This window comes from Danio rerio, chromosome 21, assembly GCF_052040795.2.
Source record: "Danio rerio strain M-AB ecotype USA chromosome 21, GRCz13ab, whole genome shotgun sequence".
NCBI classification, from domain to species: domain Eukaryota; kingdom Metazoa; phylum Chordata; class Actinopteri; order Cypriniformes; family Danionidae; genus Danio; species Danio rerio.
In genome coordinates, this window is record NC_141041.1 from 49,966,058 (window position 1) to 49,985,000 (window position 18,943).

The window sequence follows — 18,943 nt, forward strand, 5'->3', positions numbered from 1 at the left end:
ACGTTAAGTGAGGGGTAAATTATCAACATTTATTCAATGTCAGTATTTTCAGTCTTGGGAAATGACTGAATTATCAACATTAATTCAATGCCAACTGTGGGTAAGAGGTAAATGATCAACATTTAATCAATGTCAGTATTTTCAACATTGGGAAATGGATAAATTGTCAACGTTAATTCAACATCTGTGTTTTAAATATTGGGGATGGCGTAAATATTAGCATTGATTAAATTATAATATTTTCAACAATGCCAAATAATTGAAGTAGCAATGGTAATTCAACATCGGTATTTTCAGCATCGGGCAGGGCTTAGTTTGTGCCCGGAACAAGACGGATCCGAATCTGCCACCTCTAAAATCTGATCCTCATGTTACCGATTTAAATGATTGAATTATCAACGTTACTGCAATGTCAGTATTTTCAGTGCTGGCAAAGGGGTAAATTATCAACATTGATTCAGTGTCAGCATGTTCAACAATGGCTACAATGATTGAGTTCTCAACGTTAATTCAATTAGAGTATTTTCAATGTTTAAAAATGGGAACTATCAACATTTATTCACTGTTTTAATGTCAACAATGGCAAATGATTGAACTATCAACATTGATTCAATTTCAGTATTGTCACTGATACCAAATGATTGAATTATCAACGTTACTGCAGTGTCAGTATTTTTAATGTTTGGAAATGGGTAAGTTGTCAATGTTACTTAAATGTCCACAATGTCTACATAAAAATGCTCTGTGATGAACGTTAAAGGCACTCCGAACCAACAGGGGGCAATGAAAGACTTTGAATTCTGGGTTCACACCAAACACAGCATTAAGTATTTACACGAGTTAACTGCATACGATTTAATTCAGAGCTTAGCATGCTTCACTTTAAGAAAACACATGCAATTACAAAAAACACCAGTGAATTAAGCGAAGATCTTCATGGGTTTTCAAGTTGAACACATAAAGAAAACACATTGCAAATTCTCAAGATGCAAAAAAAATCGAAAAAAAAAAAAACACACTGGATTTTTTCAGAACACTTGCAAATGCCAAAGAACACACTGGAAATCTTTCAAGGAGACCCAAAAACATGACAGACCTGGCTGGGATTTGTTTATTGAGTTGAAGATGATCTTTAAAAGGTGAGTTTTTTTATTTATTTTAACATCCTGATTGCACTAGTATGTTGTTTTTGCATATTATTAGCCTAAATAGCCATAAGCTAAATAGCTAGGTCCGTCACAAAGCAAGAAATCTGATTGTACACTCACAGAAATAAAGGTACGCGAGCTGTCACTGGGGTGGTACCTTTTCAAAAGGTACACATTTGTACTTGAAAGGTCCATATTGGTACCGCAAAAGTTTATATTAGCACCTACAAATTTTAAGAGGAACACTTTTGTACTTTTTAGGTACCAATATCTACGCTTGAGGTATTAATAATACAGATTTGTACCTTTTGAAAAGGTACCACCCCAGTGAGAACTCACATACCTTTATTTCTGAGAGTGTAGTGTCCACATGACCACACTGAAATAAAGGTAAAGTTGGTTTTATATTCGCATTTTCAGACTTTCCCCTTAATAATATAACTTAAGAAAAGTATTCTTTGCTAATTATAAATTGGGAAATCATATTAGCAGCCTTTGATTATCAAAATACAGCATTGTTTACAGTCAATGAGATAGTGCTAATGTTGTTTACAAGTCATACTTGCATGCTAATTCCCATCAAACATTCAAAGTAACATGGTAAACAATATAGATCCTTCTAAATACACGAATGTGCGAATATAAAACCAACTTTACCTCGATCTTGAAAGGTCCATATTGGTACCTCAAAAGTTTATATTAGCACCTACAAATTTTAAGAGGAACACTTTTGTACTCTTTAGGTACCAATATCTACACTTGAGGTATTAATAATACAGATTTGTACCTTTTGAAAAGGTACCACCCCAGTGACAACTCGCATACCTTTACATCTGAGAGTGTAGTGTCCACATGACCACACTGAAATAAAGGTAAAGTTGGTTTTATATTCGCATTTTCAGACTTTCCCCTTAATATTATAACTTAAGAAAAGTATTCTTTGCTAATTATATATTGGGAAACCATATTACAATATCAAAATACAGCATTGTTTACAGTCAATGAGATAGTGTTAAGGTTGTTTAGAAGTCACACTTGCATGCTAATTCCGATCCAACATTCAAAGTAACATGGTAAACAATATAGAGACTTTTAAATAAACGAATGTGCGAATATAAAACCAACTTTACCTCGATCACTCTGAATGCAGAAAAAAAAAATAGAGAATATGGCAATACCTGTGTTTATATGAACAGGGCCTTACCTTGTGACACCGTGTGCTAACAACAAGATTCCAGCGACAAGAAAGTTTTTTGTCCACACCAAACACAACAGAAACATGTAAACACAGCCACTGTACTGTCAATGAAATGGTTGGGTTTTTAATCCAACACGTTCCCCTGGCTACATAATTCACGATATCCAGAAATTTATATTGGGGTACGTTTCCAGAATAAGCCTGTGTTGTTGTTTTTGTGTCGCCATTGCAAATGATTAGGACAAAAATCCTTTTAATGTGGAAAGATCCCTCTCATATAGAGGTAAAGTTGGTTTTATATTCGCATATTCTGACTTTACCTTTAATATTATAATTTCAGAAAAGTATTCTTTGCAAATTCTAAATTAGGAAGCCATATTAGCAGCAGTGACTATCAAAATACAGCATTGTTTACAGTCAATGAGATAGTGCTAATGTTGTTTACAAGTCAAACTTGCATGCTAATTCCCATCAAACATTCAAAGTAACATGGTGAACAATATAGAGACATCTAAATGAACAAAAATGCGAATATAAAACCAACTTTACCTCGATACGCATCACGTGTAGGACACTGTGTGACACTGTTATAGTACAAAAACAAGACAAATTCTTACTTATTTTTCTTCTATTTGTATTTTCTTATTTAATTTCCCTGTGAAAGCCCAAGTACCTGCACAGATAATTGTAAATGTTGCTTGGGAAAGACATTTTAATGCACATCAAATTTAAAATTAGGCAATTTAATAGCAGTGAAACATCTAAATAGACCGCATTTGCTTTCTTTAAAATGCAGGTTGCTGATCTTGCTATGAATGATTCATCAATGCTTGTTAGCCTGAAGGGAAAAGTCAATATACTATGTCACAATGTCACTGCGAACGTAAATGGCTTGTAAATGCAAATCGTATTGACTTTACATTACATATCAATATGATACGGTTAAACTGTATGGTGAGGGAGAATTGCCGGCTAAGAAGGGAGGGTTATTTATTGTATTTATTTACTGATGTAAATGATTTGTCTCCATTTTTAAATATTTAATGTAATCACTCATGTTAATTTTTTTTCTTATTTTTCTCTCTCTAAATGTGTTTTTCTCTCTAAATGAAATGTTATACGCAGAAATCAGTTTATAATTATATAAGACATTATTTGGTGTCTTCATGGTTCAAAGAGTTTTACGTTATACATGCAAGGTTTTTGTATTTTTTCATGGAAAAAAAAAAAAAAAACAAGGAAAAAAAAAACAATTATTTAATCATATAATGCCATAAGTTTTAAAAATTGCCTTTACTAAATTTGTAACTTAGGCACTAAACATACAGTATATATATATATATATATATTATTATTATTATTATTAAAATAAAAATAAAAAAATTCAACTCCTATGTAAATCAGATTTATGCAATATATGCTAATTAAATATGTGACATACAAATTTAAGTTCATGCAAAAAAAAAAAAAAAAAAAACAAGGAAAAAAAAACATGTATTTAATCATATAATGCCATACGTTTTGAAATTGCCTTTGCTAAATTTGTAACTTAGGCACTAAACATACAGTATATATATATATATATATATATATATATATATATATATATATATATATATATATATATATATATATATATATATATATTATATAAAAATAATTATTATTTTATTTTAATTTTATATATATATATATATATATATATATATATATATATATATATATATATATATATATATATATATATATATATATATATATAATTAAAATAAAAAAAATAAAAAATCAACTCCTATGTAAATCTGATTTATGCAATATATCCAAATTAAATATGTGACATACAAATTTAAGTTTTAATTTCACACACAAATAGTGTGTGATATATAAAATATGTAATATATGCAATGTATACACTCACCAGCCACTTTATTAGGTACACCTATCCAACTGCTCGTTAAAACAAATTTCTTCTCAGCCAATCAGCAGCAACTCAATGCATTTAGGCATGTAGACATAGTCAAGACGATCTGCTGCAGTTCAAACCGAGCATCAGAATAGGGAAGAAAGGGGATTTGAGTGGGCTGAGTATTTCAGAAACTGCTGATCTACTGGGATTTCACGCGCAACCATCTCTAGAGTTTACAGAGAATGCTCTGACAAAGAGGAAATATCCAGTGAGCGGCAGTTCTGTGGGCGCGAATGCCTTGTTGATGCCAGAGGTCAGAGGAGAATGGCCAGACTGGTTCCAGCTGATAGAAAGGCAACAGTAACTCAAATAAGCACTCGTTACAACCGAGCTCTGCAGAAGAGCATCTCTGAACACACAACACGTCCAACCTTAAGGCGGATGGGCTACAGCAGCAGAAGAGCACACCGGGTGCCGCTCCTGTCAGCCAAGAACAGGAAACTGAGGCTACAATTCACACAGGCTCACCAAAACTGGACAGTAGAAGATTGGAGAAACGTTGCTGCTCTGATGAGTCTCCATTTCTGCTGACACATTCAGATACTCGGGTCACAATTTGGGAATAACAACATGAAAGCATAGATCCATCCTGCCTTGTATCAGCGGTTCAGGCTGGTGGTGGTGGTGTAATTGTATGTAATTTCCAGTACCTTGTTGAATCTATGCCACAAAGGATTAAGGCAGTTCTGAATGCAAAAAGGGGTCCAACTCGGTACTACTAAGCTGTACCTAATAAAGTGGCCGGTGAGTGTATATCTCCTGCAAAATCTTGGAGGGACTGATAGATGAATCAGGTAAGCTAAATTGTCTGTAGTGTATGTGTGTGAATGAGTGTGTATGGGTGTTTCCCAGTGTTGGGTTGCAGCTGGAAGGGCATACACTGAGTAAAACATATACTGGATAAGTTGGCGGTTCATTCCCCTGTGGCGCCCATAGATTAATAAAGGGAGTCAGCCGAAAGTAAAACGAATGAATGAATATTAGCTATAATTTTGTGTATGGATGTTATTCTTACTTCCTCATGTGTTCATTGCATTGAGTTTTAGCCAGCATTTTGGTCGATATCTTTTGCACAGATTTTATTTACAACACAGCAGGCTATGAGCGCTAATGTGAATGCAAAGCGAGCAAGAATTATTTCCTTAAGTTTCCTTATGGATCTTTCCTTATCAGCCGCGGTGGTTCTGCGGTGCACGGTTGTGATTAGTTACCTCGTTCACTATGCAGACTGCAAATCTAATGATGTTGGTGATTTAGGGAGACTTGAAGGCTGTAGAAATAGTGCTAATTCTGCTCATCTGAATAAGCTCACTCGCAGTAGTCAAGGGCACTCGTGTTTCAGCCTAAAAAGGAACATGTTTGGATTTTCTTGGAGGCTATTCAGACTCGGCGCTGAAAGCGACTTTTGTCGAAATAAATGGCTCGACCAAGGGCACCTTGTGGGATGTGTGCCAAAGCAGAGGTTCTTCCATTTGTGCGGAGTATTTAAATACAATATCCCAGTGAGTGAGTCATGCTGGAGATGTGCAGGCGGATGCTGATTCTGCTGCCCTTAAACGAGGAACTATTATGCAAAAATCACTTTCATAAGGGGTTTTAAGACAGCAGTCTGTGAATATAACCAGCTTCTAATGGTAAACATTAATTAATTGTAGACTTGATCGAAAGCGTCTGCAGGAACACTTTGATAACATTCTCCATGTGTATGTGTCATCAGAGGGGGGGGAAGCTCCATCCACTAGTGACCATCACTAGTGTATTGACACAGATGTCGGCACTGTTTTTGAATCTGCCACTATGCTGACACACAGGCATACTGTATGTAGCTCCACCCTTTTTTGAAAAGAGCACAGCCTTATTTGAATTTAAAGCGACGGTCAACAAAACAGCACAGTTCGAATCGAAGCCTAAAAGGGGCAGTTTCTAAAAGCTATTAAATGTTATGTTCCCAGCCGGGACTCAAACCGGCGACCTTCCTGCTGTGAGGCGACAGTGCTAACCATTGATCCATTGTGCCACCAGCACCAGAATATCATCAAGCTAATAATCTGTCCTCAAGATTACTTGTTTTACCCATATGGAAGTCCAATATGTGGCAATATATGCAAATTAAAAATATGACATACAAGTGTATGGTTTAAACCAGTGGTTCTCAAACTGGTACGTGTACCACTAGTGGTACGCAGGCTTCCTTCTAGTGGTATGCGGAGGAATTGCTGAATTATTCAAGTAAAAAATTAACACACTTTTAACCCTTGACGCATACGATAACAACAATGTGATCAGGAAATTGATTCTGATAGGCTAAACCTTTCATTTTATTTTCAGTTTTCTAATGTTTATTATGTATTCTGTCCTTTGAAGCTAAACCCCTCCCCATATTAGTACCGGTTGTTGACGGCGTATCCTGTATTTTTATATCCCAAAATTGACAGGTATGGTATAATGACTTGCTTTTGTGACACACAATGCCTATAACACGCAGTAAGCAGATCTAATTTCTAAATTAAATATGTTAATCCAAATCATACATTTAAGGTTAATGTTTAGATTTCAAAGACATACAAGTAAATCGCATGCAATATCTATTTCAATTTTTTTTCAAAAACATTTTATATATGAATATGATCACAAATAGCCTATATTTATGAGGTCCAAGGAACATTTCCAAGTTTTTTATGACTAGGGTACTATATGTTTATCCTTTACATTTTAATACAGCAGTTTTATTTTCATATTTAAGAACAGTGCCATTTTAATTAACTTTTAGAGGCATATTTTAATCAATTTTTTTTGTTTTTTTTTACCAGTAAGCATAGTGCAGTGTTAACGTTCAAGCTATTTATTATGTTTAAAATGGCAGACAATAATAAATATTCATAATAATAGAAATTAATCTGCCTCATTTTTGAACTGTGCAGAGCTTTGGCTGCTTATTTAAGCATACTACGCTACTGCATTTCAATATATTGTGGTGGTACTTGGAGAGACATTTTTTTCTGAGGTGGTATTTTGTGAAAAAAGTTTGAGAACCACTGGTTTAAAGACATATAAGCATAAAAGATTACAACTACTTCAGTTAATTAAACTTTAAAACTACATCAAACTTTCAGGCTAGACTTTCTCCACCATGTCACCATGAAGTTTATCTATGAACTTTCGCAAATAATGTTTAACAGAGCAGGGAAATTTTCACAGTATGTCTGATAATATTTTTTCTTCTGGAGAAAGTCTTGTTTGTTTTATTTCAGCTAGAATAAAAGCAGCTATTCATTTTTAGGTACAATATTATTAGCCCCTTTAAGCTTTATATATTTTTGATAGCCTACAGAACAAACCATTGTTATACATCAGGGGTCACCAACATGGTGCCCACGGGCACCAGGTAGCCCGAGAGGACTACATGAGTTGCCCACAGGCCTGTTCTTAAAATAGCTCACCATTGCACCACATACCAGTAAGCTGAATCTATTATTTTTTTGAAGCTATTCTTTTTAAATCACACATGCATTGGTGTGAAATGTGTTAATGACATTAAGGTATATGTGTATATATATATATATATATATATATATATATATATATATATATATATATATATATATATATATATATATATATATATATATATATATATATATATATAACTAAAACTATTTCAGACAAATAAAGAGTTGCATATTGATGTTTCTGTTTCTTACCTTGTTAAATCATTGTTGAGAACTATTGTGAGAAATCATTAACATGATCAGTGTCTTCACATACATGAATATCATTAATCATTAATAATAACAACATATAATTAAAAGTGGCGAGGCAGTGGCACAGAAGGTAGTGCTGTCGCCTCACAGCAAGAAGGTCGCTGGGTCGCTAGTTCGAACCTCGGCTCAGTTGGCGTTTCTGTGTGGAGTTTGCATGTTCCTTCGTGTGGGTTTCCTCCGGGTGCTCCGGTTTCCCCCACAGTCCAAAGACATGCAGTACAGGTGAATTGGGTAGGCTAAATTGTCTGTAGTGTATGAGTGTGTGTGAATGTGTGTGTGGATGTTTCCCAGAGATGGGTTGCTGCTGGAAGGGCAAAACTTGCTGGATAACTTGCTGCTATTAATTCAGGGAGGCTAATAATTCTGACTTCAACTGTATGTTTTATTTATTTTCCCTGGCTGAATCTAAGTTTCCAACACTGTACCTGGCTTGTGTTGTCAGCATTATGTTGATGAGAAGAAATAATTGGCAGGGCAATACATTTATTCTAGCGTGACTTATGCGCTTTCACAAAAAAACTCCAGTTATAATCACTTAAGCTGTGAAATAAATCTCCTAGTTGCATAATATGTGGAGGTTGTTATTCATGATGAGAGAATCTGCGAGTACGAGGCACTATGTAGGGCTCAAATCAGACTTCATTCACAGAAATAAACATGAAACACTTGCATATGCTGACATGTTGAAATGAATCCATTTAAAATGCGTACAAACGCTAACATCAAATGCAGAATGACATCTGTTTAATAAAGAGAAGATTTCCCCAACACATTTGTAAACATAATAGTTTTAATAACTCATTACTAATACCTGCTTTATTTTATCTTTTCATGATGACAGTCAATAATATTAGACTGATTCTTCAAGACTCTTCTATACAGCTTAAAGTGACATTTAAAGGCTTCACCAGGTTAATTAGTGTAAGGTTAGGGTAATTAAGCAAGTCATTGTATAACAGTGGTTTGTTCTGGAGACAATCCAAAACTAATATTGCTTAATGGGGCTAATAATATTGACCTTAAAATAGGTTTAAAAAATCATTCATCCCACTGTGCCACAGTGCTGCCCTATTTTACAAATTAATTTCTCTATATTATTCCTTATACGTTACACTATTTTACTAAATAAGTGAAGTTTAATTTTAAACTAATTTCGAGAGGAGCATGTGCACATGATTGACCCAGCTGGTCCACATTAGCTTATCATGATCCTCCAATCAAAGGATCCCAAATCACTATATATATCCTCATTTCCTTTCTACAACTATCTTCGTCCGGAAAAAACCTTCTTCCTCCTTTATCCAGAATGGGTGGCACGGTGGCTCAAGACTAGCACTGTTGCCTCACAGCAAGAATACCTATGGCATCAGGTCCTGGCTGAGCCATCTGGTATTTCTGTGTGGAGTTTGCATGTTTTCCTCGTGTTCGTGTGGGTTTCCCCCGGGTTCCCCAGTTTCCTCCCACCATCCAAATGTGCTCTATCGATAAAATAAGCCTAAACCTTTTTAATAATATCTTAGTCTCAGGAAGTTCGCCTTGGCCTCAGCAGCGGGGGAGTTTGAGATCAACCTGAGCTTAATCTCCCCCAGCAAAAGGGGGGAGCCCTGGGCTCGAGGATCCCTTGAGCTTAGGGCTCTCTCCCGGGACAGCATGCCAAATGGATAAATCATGAGCTGTGAACTCTTGAAATGTCAGTAAAAGTCACTTTGTCAAACTGTAGTTGAATTATCAACATCAAAACGCAATATCTCATAATGCAATTTACTACCGAAATAAACAGAAAACACTGGTCACACTCATCACAAAATACAGAAACTGTTAATTAATATATATTTTTACAGAGTAGATCCGCTGCTCTAAATATTGCTGTGAAAGCGCAGCAACTCGCTAGTGATATACTGTACTATAAATTCGCTCAGAAAAGGGCAGATTTCAGACAGAAAGCCCTGAACCTTTACTTTGTGTGCTGAGGCAGAAAAGATGCTCAATTTCAGATGGAATTCCCCTGATATTAAGGTCTCAGTGTAATCCAGTTTTTTTGCCGAGAGTCTGGCATCTCGGGTCAAAAATTAACACTTGAGCAAAAATCCTCTTTGGCAAGAAAACAGTTATTTTCCACTTGGCGGATAACAACAATATAACACACGCTTTTAAATCAAATTGTACGAATTATCTTACAGTTGGCTGATAAGCCGATGGTGCTCCGCTTGAGAAAACATGCCACAACTCAACAAAACAGTATATAAGGTGATTTATATCACAGCTTTGTTTGATGTGGGATTTTATTTCAACAACTCTGCGGACCCGGTACCGGGTCTGTGACATCATCGACTTTCGCTTTAAGATTTAAAGGGCTAACTTTGCACCAGACCCCCTTAAGTGGTTTCGATTGAAAGTGTAGAATCTATATTTTATGCACATATGCATCACTTTGGTTTTTATTCTACTGTACAAAAGTTATTTACACTTAAATACACAGTATTTTGGACACCCGAGCTGGTCATTGAACATTGGTTTATTTTCATGATTTTTCATATGGTTCATATATGACACATGTACAAGTTATAGCTCAAATGAAAGCTCTTGCCGGTGCTCATACGGTTATAGTGAACTTTTTCTGAATTATATTCACATATCAAACAGTTGTTGAATGAATCGCGGTGTTTCCATGGCGCAGAAGTGAAAACAATACATTTATGATCAATAAGCAGCCCCAGATAGCACAGACAGCTGTCATCTCTTACCTTATGCTGTGCACTTCAGGGCCATTTCTCCTCTGTTTTTGAGCTGATGTGCATAAATAATCCTTATATATGTCTGACGTGGTCCAAACACGGTGAATTATGTTTGATCAAACAAAAGAATAGTGAAATATGAAAACTATGATCGCTCCCTGTGGCTTGTACAGCACCTCTCATCAGTTGGAATACAAAAACTTTTGCTTAGATTATGGTGGAGACATTTTTCTTATGCCTCAAACCCGATAGAGGCATAATGTATCATTTTAAAAAGGAGGCGTGGCATCTAACCCCACCCCTAACCCCAACCGTCATTGGGTGATGAGCAAATCATACTAAATAGTACAAATTAGATCATACGAATTCATACGAATTAGCAACTAAATCAAAAAGTTACGAATTGCCGTGAGATTGCGTTAGTATTTCCAGTTTTACATTTTAAATTTCTATAGCTTCCGAGAATCCAAAAAGTGCCACATATTGACAAATATTGTTATAATAGTTGTTTTAACATTAGGTTGTGATTGAATTGCCTCTATTAAATAGTTTGATTACAAGCAGTAAATGTTAATAGGCTAATAACATGGCTACATTCAAATGGTCCATAGGCTATATTCAGGTTTGGAATAAAATGAGGATTGTCAAATAATTAATTAATAACACCTGGACTATTTCTTCAATGCTTTCCCAGAGGTTCACCACAGTCTTTATCTGCTTCGACTTGATCAGATGTGTTTAAACCATTTAAACCCTCCTCGAGCGGGAAATTTTGCCGCCATCCAGCACCAATCTGTGCGTGAGGGAAGGAAAGCACTGGCAAAGGTTTAGAAAGTCTGTGTGAAGCAGAAGTTGCTGAAACTTTTATTTCAAAAACTGATTATTAAGTAGGAGGCGGGGCTTCATTTTTTCCACATTATTTCGTTGTAGCAAACTAACAGTAAGCGGGGCATGGCTAAGAATATTGTGGCTGAAGCATTAAACTGACATCAACAAAGAAAGAGCGTCACTCCAAACACGCAAGCAAATGCTCAGACTTTGATTAAAGATTACCAAAACTTGCACAAAATGTTCACCTCAAGATCAACAATGTGAGCTACCAAATAAACAAATTTAATTTCATACAGACATTAAGATATATTTGAGTTCTCACCAAAAAAGTAATAAATAAAAAATCAGGTTTGGCATAAAATGAGGTTTGTCAAATAATTAATTAATTTTAGTTTTACTATTTCTTCAAATGACTGTGTTTTTTTCTGATCACATGTTTAAACTAACCCTTCTCCGAGCGGGAAATTTAACCTCCATCCAGCACAAATCAGCAGATGAGTGAAGGAAAGGACTGTCAATGATTTATAAAGTCTGTGGGAAGCAGAATAAAACTTTTATTTCCAAAAACAAAATATTAAGTAGGAAGCGGGGCTTCATTTTTTCGCATTGTTTCGTTGTGGCAAACTAATAGTAAGAGAGGCGTGGCTAAGAATATTGTCACTGAGAAATCAAACTGATGACAACAGAGAAAGAGCGCCACTCCTAACACGGAAGGAAATGCTCAGACTTAATTAAAGATTACCAAAACTTGCACGAATTGTTCACCACAAGAATAACAATAAGAGCTGCCAAATAAACATGGTAAATTTTGATTTCATACAGACATTAGTATATATATATATATATATATATATATATATATATATATATATATATATATATATTCAGGTTTGGAACAAAATGAGGATTGTCAAATAATTAATTAATATCACCTGGACCTTTTCTTCAATTGTCAGTGCTTTCCCAGAGGTTCACCACAGTCTTTATCTGCTTCGACTTGATCAGATGTGTTTAAACCGTTTAAACCCTCCTCCGAGCGGGAAATTTTGCCACCATCCAGCACCATTCTGCGCATGAGTGAAGGAAAGGACAGTCAAAGATTTATAAAGTCTGTGTGAAGCAGAAGTTGCTGAAACTTTTATTTTAAAAACTGAATATTAAGTTGGAGGCGGGGCTTCGTTTTTTCAGCGCTATTTCATTGTAGCAAACTAACGGTAAAAGGGTCGTGGTTAAGAATATTGTGGCTGAAGCATTAAACTGACATCAACAAAGCAAGAGCATTACTCCAAAGGTGGAAGCAAATCCTCAGACTTTGATTGAAGATTACCGAAACTTGCAAGGCTTGTTCACCTCAAGAATGACAATGTGAGCTACCAAATAAACAAATTTAATTTCATACAGAAATTAAGATATATTTGAGTTCTCACCAAAAATAAAAATCAGTTCGGAATTAAATGAGGATTGTCAAATAATGAATTAATTTTAGTTATACTATTTTTTCAATTGACTGTGTTTTTGCTGATCACATGCTTAAACTATCCCTCCTCCGATTAGGTAATTTTCCCGCCATCCAGCACCAATCTGCGCTTGAGGGAAGGAAAGTACTGTCAAAGATTTATAAAGTCTGTGTGAAGCAGAAGTTGCTGAAACTTTTATTTTAAAAACTGAATATTAAGTAGGAGGCGGGGCTTCATTTTTTCGTGCTATTTATTTGTAGCAAACTAACGGTAAAAGGGTCGTGTTTAAGAATATTGTGGCTGAAGCGTCAAACTGACGTCAACAGAGAAAGAGAGACACTCCTAACACGGAAGGACATGCTCAGATTTATCTAAGATTACCAAAACTTGCACGAATTGTTCACCACAAGAATAACAATAAGAGCTGCCAAATAAACATGGTCAATTTTGATTTCATACAGACATTAGTATATATATATATATATATATATATATATATATATATATATATATATATATATATATATATATATATATATATATATATATATATATATATATTCAGGTTTGCAACAAAATGGGGATTGTCAAATAATTAATTAATATCACCTGGACCTTTTCTTCAATTGTCAGTGCTTTCCCAGAGGTTCACCACAGTCTTTATCTGCTTCGACTTGATCAGATGTGTTTAAACCGTTTAAACCCTCCTCCGAGCGGGAAATTTTGCCGCCATCCAGCACCATTCTGCGCGTGAGTGAAGGAAAGGACAGTCGAAGATTTATAAAGTCTGTGTGAAGCAGAAGTTGCTGAAACTTTTAGTTTAAAAACTGAATATTAAGTTGGAGGCGGGGCTTCGTTTTTTCAGCGCTATTTCATTGTAGCAAACTAACGGTAAAAGGGTCGTGGTTAAGAATATTGTGGCTGAAGCATTAAACTGACATCAACAAAGCAAGAGCATTACTCCAAAGGTGGAAGCAAATCCTCAGACTTTGGTTGAAGATTACCGAAACTTGCAAGGCTTGTTCACCTCAAGAATGACAATGTGAGCTACCAAATAAACAAATTTAATTTCATACAGAAATTAAGATATATTTGAGTTCTCACCAAAAATAAAAATCAGTTCGGAATTAAATGAGGATTGTCAAATAATGAATTAATTTTAGTTATACTATTTTTTCAATTGACTGTGTTTTTGCTGATCACATGCTTAAACTATCCCTCCTCCGATTAGGTAATTTTCCCGCCATCCAGCACCAATCTGCGCTTGAGGGAAGGAAAGTACTGTCAAAGATTTATAAAGTCTGTGTGAAGCAGAAGTTGCTGAAACTTTTATTTTAAAAACTGAATATTAAGTAGGAGGCGGGGCTTCATTTTTTCGTGCTATTTATTTGTAGCAAACTAACGGTAAAAGGGTCGTGTTTAAGAATATTGTGGCTGAAGCGTCAAACTGACGTCAACAGAGAAAGAGAGACACTCCTAACACGGAAGGACATGCTCAGATTTATCTAAGATTACCAAAACTTGCACGAATTGTTCACCACAAGAATAACAATAAGAGCTGCCAAATAAACATGGTCAATTTTGATTTCATACAGACATTAGTATATATATATATATATATATATATATATATATATATATATATATATATATATATATATATATATATATATATATATATTCAGGTTTGCAACAAAATGGGGATTGTCAAATAATTAATTAATATCACCTGGACCTTTTCTTCAATTGTCAGTGCTTTCCCAGAGGTTCACCACAGTCTTTATCTGCTTCGACTTGATCAGATGTGTTTAAACCGTTTAAACCCTCCTCCGAGCGGGAAATTTTGCCGCCATCCAGCACCATTCTGCGCGTGAGTGAAGGAAAGGACAGTCGAAGATTTATAAAGTCTGTGTGAAGCAGAAGTTGCTGAAACTTTTAGTTTAAAAACTGAATATTAAGTTGGAGGCGGGGCTTCGTTTTTTCAGCGCTATTTCATTGTAGCAAACTAACGGTAAAAGGGTCGTGGTTAAGAATATTGTGGCTGAAGCATTAAACTGACATCAACAAAGCAAGAGCATTACTCCAAAGGTGGAAGCAAATCCTCAGACTTTGGTTGAAGATTACCGAAACTTGCAAGGCTTGTTCACCTCAAGAATGACAATGTGAGCTACCAAATAAACAAATTTAATTTCATACAGAAATTAAGATATATTTGAGTTCTCACCAAAAATAAAAATCAGTTCGGAATTAAATCAGGATTGTCAAATAATGAATTAATTTTAGTTATACTATTTTTTCAATTGACTGTGTTTTTGCTGATCACATGCTTAAACTATCCCTCCTCCGATTAGGTAATTTTCCCGCCATCCAGCACCAATTTGCGCTTGAGGGAAGGAAAGTACTGTCAAAGATTTATAAAGTCTGTGTGAAGCAGAAGTTGCTGAAACTTTTATTTTAAAAACTGAATATTAAGTAGGAGGCGGGGCTTCATTTTTTCCGTGCTATTTATTTGTAGCAAACTAACGGTAAAAGGGTCGTGTTTAAGAATATTGTGGCTGAAGCGTCAAACTGACGTCAACAGAGAAAGAGCGCCACTCCTAACACGGAAGGACATGCTCAGATTTATCTGATTACCAAAACTTGCACAAATTGTTCACCACAAGAATAACAATAAGAGCTGCCAAATAAACATGGTCAATTTTGATTTCATACAGACATTAGTATATATATATATATATATATATATATATATATATATATATATATATATATATATATATATATATATATATATATATATATATATATATTCAGGTTTGGAACAAAATGGGGATTGTCAAATAATTAATGAATATCACCTGGACCTTTTCTTCAATTGTCAGTGCTTTCCCAGAGGTTCACCACAGTCTTTATCTGCTTCGACTTGATCAGATGTGTTTAAACCGTTTAAACCCTCCTCCGAGCGGGAAATTTTGCCGCCATCCAGCACCAATCTGCGCGTGAGGGAAGGAGGGGGCGGGAAGGTTGGTTTGCGGAGGGCAGGCTCTCCAGCGTTACCAGCGCTCAACACTAATATACCCTCTGTACAGCATCTCAGGCAAATACTTCAAAATTCAGCCATAGCCACGACATGAAAGAATTTACTGGAGAATAAGTGGACAGACCGAGCGGATAATCAACTGCTCAGAAAGTGTCCGAAGTCCGTCGGAAGGGGGAAAAAAAGAGGATTTCTCACTGGTGAGCTGCATGTTTCATATTCTGTAATAATGACTGAATGATGCGTAAAAACGCATGGCAGAACGCGTGTCAGTGCGTGATAAAGGCACGTCCTGTTGAAATCCCGCAGTGTTTTATTCAGGAGAAAGTCTGTTTTGGAGAGGGACACGTCATTTGCTTGAAGGTTTAACAGGTCTTTCGCGATAGCAGACTGTAGATGCTGATGTGCACCTGACCAGGAGACACAGCTCTTCATTAGGAACACTGACACTTTCAGTCACATATTTACACCAGCACTGCTTATTTTGCGTGATATGTATGTTTTTGTGTGTCTTTCTCATTCACACTGCTGTACTGTTAATGATGCATCATGAAGCTGGGGAAAAAAGTGCACGTCTAACTCCAAATGCGCGTTCATAATTCTCTATTATTTTTCAATCGAGGATGAACGAGGATTATTATTCTTGCACCTTTGCATCTTGCGTGTAACCTTGAATGAAAACTTGCACCAGGTTTAATATTGATCATCATGCTGACTGAATTCCAGTGTGTTCTCTGATTGTCATGCGGGGAACTTAAATATTGCATGGCTGCGAATTATTAAAATACAACTACAGCTTGGAAAGATCGATCCGGTCAGACAGTCACACAGTGTGTTCGAGATAACACTTATGTGTTGCGCACGCGTTTCTCCAGTTTCTTCTGTCTGCTGCTTTTCATGTTGTGGAGGAAAAATCGCTCGAGTCAATGAAGGCAATAATGCTCTTTATGGAGTTACTTTAATTATGCGCTCAACAGTCAAGCGCTTATGCAACCGGTTTCAAATACAAGTGAGCACGCTTTTAACACAGACATTGGTGGAAGACGTTTGAATGTTTACTGAGAGGAGAGAGAGAGAATTTGTGCGCAAAGCTGAAGCGCGTGCACATATGAACACACTTTTATCCTGTTGGTTAGGCTATACTGCATGTCCTGTAATTACACATTACTTTTACAAAAGCATTGATTGCTTCATCAAAATGTTGATTAGATCAAATGAGAATTCTGTCTTTATTCAGTCATCTTGTCGTTACCAACTGGCCACCCAATGGATGCCTTGATTTATGGTAATATTTACCTTTTTTCTGCTGCATATCACTCCACATCCATAGCAAAATGCCATACGTTGATTTAAAATTTGGGGTAGCTTTTAGATGTATCAATCATGCTTGTAAGTCACCGTCAATGGTCATGCGTGAGGCAAGGATGTTTGACATGTTCACTATCAGCCCTTGCATGATGTGTTTTAATGTTATATGAAAAACAAAAACGATTGATGTTAATGGTTACAGGTTACTGACGTGTGTGTGTGTGTGTGTGTGTGTGTGTGTGTGTGTGTGTGTGTGTGTGTATATATAAAGGGTGGCTAATAATTCTGACTTCAACAGGATATATATATATATACCACCCTTATTTTTTTTTTCCCCCAGTTTCTGTTTAACGGAGAGAATAATTTTTCAACACATTTATAAACGTAATAGTTTTAATAACTCATCTTTAATAACTGATTTATTTCATCTTTCCCATAATGACTGTCTTTCCCATAAAGACACTTTTATACAGCTTAAAGTGACATTTAAAGCCTTAACTAGGTTAATTAGGTTGACTAGACAGGTTAGGGTAAATAGGCAAGTTATTGTTTAATGATGGTTTGTTCTGTAGACTATTGAAAAAAAAATAGCTTAAAGGGGCTAATAATATTGTCCTTAAAATGGTGATGAAAAATTTAAAACTGCTTTTATTCTAGCCGACATAAAACAAATAAGATGTTTTCGAGAAGAAAAAAATATAATCAGACATACTGTGAAAATGTCCTTGCTCTGTTAAACATCATTTGGGAAATATATATATATATATATATATATATATATATATATATATATATATATATATATATATATATATATATATATATATATATATATATAAAAAATCACAAAAAAATAAAATAAAATAAAATAAATCAAATGGGGGCTAATACTTTTGACTAACTGTATATATATATATATATATATATATATATATATATATATATATATATATATAATTTTGTGTTCAACAGAAGAAAAAAACTCAAAGGAACCTATTGAGGCTGAGTAAATAGTGAGTCAAATTTCATTTTTGGGTGAACTATCCCTTTTTAGATATTTTGACTGTTAGTATTCAATCTAAAAATGCTAGGTTATTTTAAACCAGTTCTGGGTATAATACTGACTGAACCAACTGCTGGGTTAGATTTTCTAATTAAAGGAATAGGATAAAATATTACCAGATGTTTGGGTTTGTCCATATTTTATCTGATTTGGGTTTAAATTGCCTCAGTTGGCTCCTTTTTGAGTTTCTCATGTTGAATGCAAAAGAAGATATCTTTGTAGAATGCTAAAAACCTGTAACCATTGACTTCCATAGCAGGGAAAACAAATACTATTGATGGTAATGGTTACAGGTTACTGATATTTTAAAAATCTATTTTGTTATTTTTGTGTTTAACAAAAGAAAGAAACACATAAAGATTTGAAACAAGTAAAGAGCAAGTAAATTATGATACAATTATATTTTTAACGAGTGAACTATCCCTTTAAAATGCATATT

General features: G+C 35.1%; 1 protein-coding gene across 2 annotated transcripts in view; it reads left to right on the forward strand.

Annotated features, from left to right (window-relative positions):
- Positions 1 to 813: 813 nt before the first annotated feature.
- Positions 814 to 18,943, forward strand: part of gabra3 (gamma-aminobutyric acid type A receptor subunit alpha3) — a 322,972-nt gene continuing 304,842 nt past the window's right edge. Inside the window, exon 1 of one of the 2 annotated variants that reach the window (XM_087301935.1) lies at positions 814 to 1,139. In XM_087301935.1, coding sequence (XP_087158061.1) covers positions 937 to 1,139 — 203 coding nt within the window. In that variant the 5' untranslated portion in view covers positions 814 to 936. Of the gene's footprint in view, positions 1,140 to 16,145; positions 16,334 to 18,943 lie in introns of those variants that run through there. The other variant, XM_087301936.1, reaches the window with a different exon arrangement.